We start from the raw sequence: 6,000 nt of genomic DNA, 5'->3' as shown, positions 1-6,000 counted from the left end.
GAAGCTGGAAGGCTGAGGTTGCAATGAGCCTAGATAGCGCCACTGCACTCCAGCCTGGGCAACAGAGTGAGACTCGGTCCCCCACCCCCAAAAAATTAGCCGGGCATGGTGGCGCGCGCGGGAGCCTGAGGTGGGTGGATCGCCTGAGCCCGGGAGTTTGAGGCTGTGGTGAGCAGTGAACGCTCCACTGCACTCCAGCTCGGGTGACAGAGGGAGACCCTGACTCAAAAAATAAACAAAAAAAAACTTCCATTGTTTTGTTCCCTTGCATCAGAATCCACTTGGTGGTGACTGAAAAGTCTTCAAAGAGGTTGACATGTCCGAGATGAGTCTGAAGTTTGGAAGACAGCACGGGACTGCGATTCCAAGGCGCCCAGGCTGAGAGTGCAGGCCACACGCCAACCTCCACTCTGGCGCCCCGCCCAGCGGGCACAAAGCCTCGCGGGAGGTGGGGCCTCGTGACGTCACAGATACGCCCGCCCCCTTTACGTCGTGCTCTGAGGAGGCCAGGAGATTTCTGGCGGCGCCGGCGCCATTTTGCTGGAGCCTGCGACCGAGTGGGAGTGGAGTGGAGCGGCTGTGGTTGCCGACTCTTTCCTCTTCCCCACGGTCCAGTCAGCGGGTTAATTAGGCCATCGGCCCTCGAGCCGAGACTTGTCTCTTATTTAGTTCTGGGGAGCGCCTCGTCAACATGAGTGATGTAGAGGAGAACAACTTCGAGGGCAGAGTGAGTACAAAGCCGCGGGAGCCGTCTAGGCGGCGGCCCAATGCTCGGGATTTCACGGGAACAAGCGCGGTCGGGCGGGGTTGCGGGTAGTCCCGCGAGGAGCAACCTCTGGAGCCATCGCGATTGCTTCCTCCCATCCCAAGATGGCTTCTGGGTTCCACTCCTTCCCCAAACACCACGGATAACACCCCTCCCCCTTTTTTGGAGGCTGATTGATACCTGGACTTCTGGGTCCTCTTCCCTCCCCGCCCCCGCATTGCTCCCGTCCTCCTCCCCACCCCTGAGGCTTCCTTATGTCTGCTCCGAGGTGTGGGTCCCGGTCGCGGTTGGGCGGGAGGAGGCGGCAGGGAGCTCCCCTCCGTCCGGATAGTGGTAGGTGCTTCCTGCGGTGGCATTTCTGGCGACCCCGAGCATCGTAGAGGGTCTCGGGGTCGAAAGTGCGCGGGGCTGTTTTCCGGGCGGGGAGAAGCTGGCGTGGGACTAGCTGGGGCCTGTGTCTCCTTGGCTCTCTATTGCAGTGAGCGGCCGCGTCTCTGTTGGAACCGGCGGCGTTGCGTCTATAAAGGCGAAAGCCTTGAGGTTGAAGGTGGGACGAGCCTAATGAAGTGGTTAGTCAACGACCGCACCGACCCTTAAGCGTTCTTAAGACGAGAGCTGTGAGGGGAAAACTACGCAAGGAGCCCTTTTCCTTTAATGTCCCTTCGACTTTTGCTTTCACTTCGAAATGAATGTGGAAATGCTTTCACGCCTTATTTTTCTAATTCCTCGATGTTGGGTTTTTTCTCTTCTTTATATCTGAACTTCTAATGCTCTTCTTCCTATGACCTTTCATCTAAAAACTGACCACTCCTTTACAGCTTTCTACGGTAAAAACAAAACAAAAAAAAAACTGTCTTTAATCTTACATAATTGAACGAATTCATTGGCTCAGTATTAAGATAACTAGTCAGTATATACTGTTCTGTAACTTAAAAGATGACCTGAAAATTAACAGGCCCTCTCCCATTTCTCTTCTCACCCTATCCCCCACCGAAGAGGGCTCAGAAGAAAGTTTTTATTAATGTATTTGGGGTCGGAGAAATATAAACATCACAAAGAATACGTTATACCCAGCTTAAATGTACTGGAACGTTTTTCAGTGAGTTTCATTTCCAAAGTTTACCTTACATTGGGAATTGTAGAAGTGAGTTCCTGTGAAACTCGGGAAGGAAAACAAAAGCCCCATGCAACACGTTCCGGGCTGTTGTGTTGATGTTTATTCTAGTCACCAGGGGAAGCACATAAAAACATTTGAGGTGTGTACTGGAGGGCGAATTTTGTCCTTTTTGGGAGTTCATGATATAAAGATCTAGAACCAAAAAGTCAAATCAGAAGGTCGGTTTAGGCTTTAGTTCTCTTTGAGGAAAGAGATTTAAAGCAATAGACTGTACTAGTTACCCAATAGACTAAAGAAGTTGCCTTTCTTTTGATTGGAATTTTTTGACAAAGTTTGGAGCATGGAAACAAATGAAAATTGAACTTGCTAATTTTTTAGGATGGTATATTGATTGCCCCAACATGACTTTCTAAAATCATGCAATAAGCATATATGATAGTAGTTGTAAAATGCTGCTTGTTTTGAAAATGTTGAGTAATTGTCGATAGAAAATTTGCTGTCCATTCATACATTCCTTCAATTAACTTTCATTATTAAAAAAAGTGGGGGGTTGATGTTTGGTTTGGTTTTTGGGGAGTGAAGAGGACTACTAGAGGGACCTTGTTTGCTTTTTTTTTTTTAATTTATCATGAAGTCTAGGAAAGGAGTAAGTTGCCGACAGTTGTCACTTTTCCCTCCTAAGAAAGTAACATGTTAAGATTCCCACCCACCAGCCTGGGCGACAGAGTGAGACTCCCGTCTCCCCCCCCCAAAAAAAAAAAAAAAAAGATTCCCACCCACTTTTAAATTAAAATACATGTAGGCATTAAAGATTTATTTAATAGAAATAAAGGGCCTTACGGCCCTTTGTGGTCATAGGAAATACTTTTTTCACAAGTGGTACCCAAATGTATTTTCGTGGAAATCAGCTAGTGCTTGTAGGCTCACCTGTTGTATCTTTTTAGGTTTTGTCTTTTAGTTTTTATAGGTTGAGATAATTGTCTTTATTTGTAATTGGTTAAAGAATTAGAACAATGCTAGAAGCTTGTCTGGAGATGCCCTTTTTAAATCGTTTCTGGCTGGGCGCAGTGGCTCACGCCTGTAATCCCAACAGTTTGGGAGGCCAAGGCGGGTGGATTACTTGAGGTTAGGAGTTCGAGACCAGCCTGCCCAACGTGGTGAAACCCTGTCTCTACTAAAAATACAAAATTAGCTGGGCTTGGTGGCGTGCGCCTGTAATCCCAGCTACTTGGGAGGCTGAGGCAGGAGAATTACTTGAACCTGGGAGGCGGAATTGCGCCACTGCGCTCCAGCCTGGGCAACAGAGCGAGACTCTTATCTCAAAAATAAATAAATACATAGGTCCATTAAAGCAATTTTAAGTGGAGATGTCCTTTGGAGCTGGGAGTGAAGGTAGCACTTAAGCGGTGGCTTTCACGTGTCTTGATAAAAGTAATGAGTTGTTTGCCTCAATACAGCTTCAACCAAAATTGGGATTTTGAGCTCAAAACCTGTTAATGCCCTTCATAGAAATTAAGGGCAATGGAAATCTTTTCTTAACATTTTACACCTCTACCCCTAAAATTTTAAGAATTGTACTTTATAAAAATGTGCAATTTTCATACAACAGCCCAGTGTTGATAATAGAGGTTAATGATTCCTTATTGTTAGAGACCTATCTTGTAATTAGAGAGTTATTTATGTTTTCTACAGTTGAAGAGGAAAAATACCGCTTATTCTTGCCTCCTTTTCAGGATTTGTTTTGGCTTCTTGAGTAGCTGTGATATTTTTGAGAGACTCCTACAGGCCGGGCGGGGTGGCTCATGCCTGTAATCTTAGCTACTTAGGAGGCTGAGGTGGGAGAATTGCTTAAACCCGGGAGGCAGAGAGCCGAGATCGCATCACTGCACTCTAGTCTGGGCGACAGAGCGAGACTCTGTCTCAAAAAAAAAAGCAAACATTTATCTGTTCCAATTTGGAATTAAAAGTTTTGTGTGTAAAGATTTTTTGTTAAAGAATAGAAGAAATGGGGGGAGGGTCCTTTTCTGAAATCTGAGAATGATAGGGATGATGACTACTTATTCAAAACCCAGCTCTGTGACTGGCTTGTTTAAAACAAAACAAGGGGCAGTGACTCACGCCTGTAATCCCAGCACTTTGGGAGGCCGAGGTGGGTGGATCACAAGGTCAAGAGATGGAGACCATCCTGGCCAATATGGTGAAATCCCATCTCTACTAAAAATACAAAAATTAGCTGGGCGTGGTGGCGTGTGTCTGTAATCCCAGCTACTCGGGAGGTTGAGGTAGAGAATCACTTGAACCCAGGAGGTGGAGGTTGCAGTGAGCCGAGATCAACCAGTGCACTCCAGCCTGGTGACAGACGAGACTCTGTCTCAAAAAAAAAAAAAAAAACTTTTAAATTGGGCTTAAAATTTGTGTATGAAATTTTAAGATAAATGTGAGAGATGTCAGCATTTTGCTTATTCAGCATCTTTAGCAATTTAATTCCATATATTATCAAATTGACCTTACATAAGGGTAAAGCTTGCTTTCTTATAGGAGGGAGTGTTAACCTAAGAGAGTCTTGGGTTTAATCTGTTTTCCTAAATTTAAATACTATCATTTATCTGATTTTAATGCTTTCAATTGTTCTCCTCCCCCCTTCCATTTAAGCAAAGAATTTGTAAACTTAAAAAAAAATTTAAATCTCAAATTTTTATATTTGAGGTTCTTTCACTGAAGGATGCTGATCTGCTCAATATAAGTAGATGGCAAGATTTTGAAAAGGAGCAGCGCAAGTAATTATACCCACAGTGCATAACTAATTTTACAGTTCTGTCATAGAGGCTTATACTTTGTACCACTCATTAAGTGGAATATAGAACCTTGAGATCTGAAGGAATGTCCAGGGTTTCAAATATTTAGGGATGTGTGGTTTGGAAAACACTTTGTGGGCTTAATTTTGTAAATCCACCAAACTCTAACCTACGATGTAGCATAACAAGTGTGAAATATCATCAATAATCAGTATAGTAGTTTCTTAGAACTTGACTGACAGAAAACTTTCTTTGATAGTATCAGTGGGTGCTCATTCATTAGATAACTAAAAGATGTGTATTCACGTGCTAATGAATTAAAACTGATTGCTATTTGTTCATATGTCCTCACAAATTTAGCAAGACAGGCATGGAGATGAAAAAAGATAGTAACAACCAGATGAGGGAAAGATTGTATACACTGAAGAAAAGTTGAGAGGAGAATAATAAAGGGAAATATGGTTTCTCTTCCCTCCTTTTAAGTTACTTGTATATATAGTTATATATAATCCTTCCTGTCCCATGACTTTGACCAAAGATGGAGTGACTAGGCCTGACTAATATGTAGAAGAAAAGTTGTGATTTTTCCTTGAAACCAGGACCCTATCATCTGACTTACCAAGATTCATAAATGCTGTATAACACCAGAAGATGAGAACATAGAGAATGCTGTAACAGGTTCTTGGTAGTTTGGGTTTAGTTGCTATTTATTGGCTTTTAATACAGTTAAACCACATTAGTCCTTATAAACAAACTTGTTTTTTCTACCTTTGAAATTGCCACTTACACATTAGCTTTTTGAACGTTACAGTTGATCATGATATATAAGCTAGGAGACTTATGAACCACATTTAAAATCTGTACAAAATACTGTAAATTTTACAGGTAATTTCACAATTATGGTATGAGTTTAAATTTGATTATATGTGTGTGTCAGTTACTAAATCATTTATAAGACTATTCTGAACTTCAGAGAATAAGCAAACGTACAGTATTAGAATATGTTTGCGTCTTTGCAGATAAAGACCACATTGACTTCAGAATGCAGCATATAGGCATGCTGCATTTAAAAGAAGGGAAATTATGTTTAAATTTAACTAATATGAGCAGTCGCTATCTTCTTTTTAAGGGATTTGTTCTAATAGCAGTTATGGTTTAAGGAGAGAATGGAAGTGTTGCTTTAAACTTCATGGGGTCTGTATAAGTACTCTACCATACCCAAGAGGAAGGAAGCAGAACTGTTCTTTCTATAGGCTGAGGTTGAGTAAATACAGGTTTTTTACAAGCCTTGAAGAAGTTCTTTAGTAAGTAGTAAGATGAAT

The 6,000-nt window shown here is 42.6% G+C and overlaps 1 protein-coding gene across 5 annotated transcripts in view; it reads left to right on the top strand.

Annotated features, from left to right (window-relative positions):
- Positions 1 to 479: 479 nt before the first annotated feature.
- Positions 480 to 6,000, top strand: part of TRA2A (transformer 2 alpha homolog) — a 29,602-nt gene continuing 24,081 nt past the window's right edge. The window contains exons 1-2 of one of the 5 annotated variants that reach the window (XM_033193500.1): positions 480 to 727; positions 1,246 to 1,335. Coding sequence is in view for 1 of the 5 variants with exons in the window: in XM_033193496.1 (XP_033049387.1) it covers positions 692 to 727 (36 nt within the window). In the remaining 4 variants the exon portion in view is untranslated. The remainder of the gene's footprint in view (positions 728 to 1,245; positions 1,336 to 6,000) is intronic. The other 4 variants (XM_033193498.1, XM_033193496.1, XM_033193499.1 and 1 more) reach the window with 4 other exon arrangements.

This window comes from Trachypithecus francoisi, unplaced genomic scaffold (assembly GCF_009764315.1).
Source record: "Trachypithecus francoisi isolate TF-2019V2 unplaced genomic scaffold, Tfra_2.0 Lachesis_group4, whole genome shotgun sequence".
Taxonomy (NCBI): Eukaryota; Metazoa; Chordata; class Mammalia; order Primates; family Cercopithecidae; genus Trachypithecus; species Trachypithecus francoisi.
Note: the sequence above shows the minus strand (reverse complement) of the source record. Positions and strands in the feature narration are given on the sequence as shown.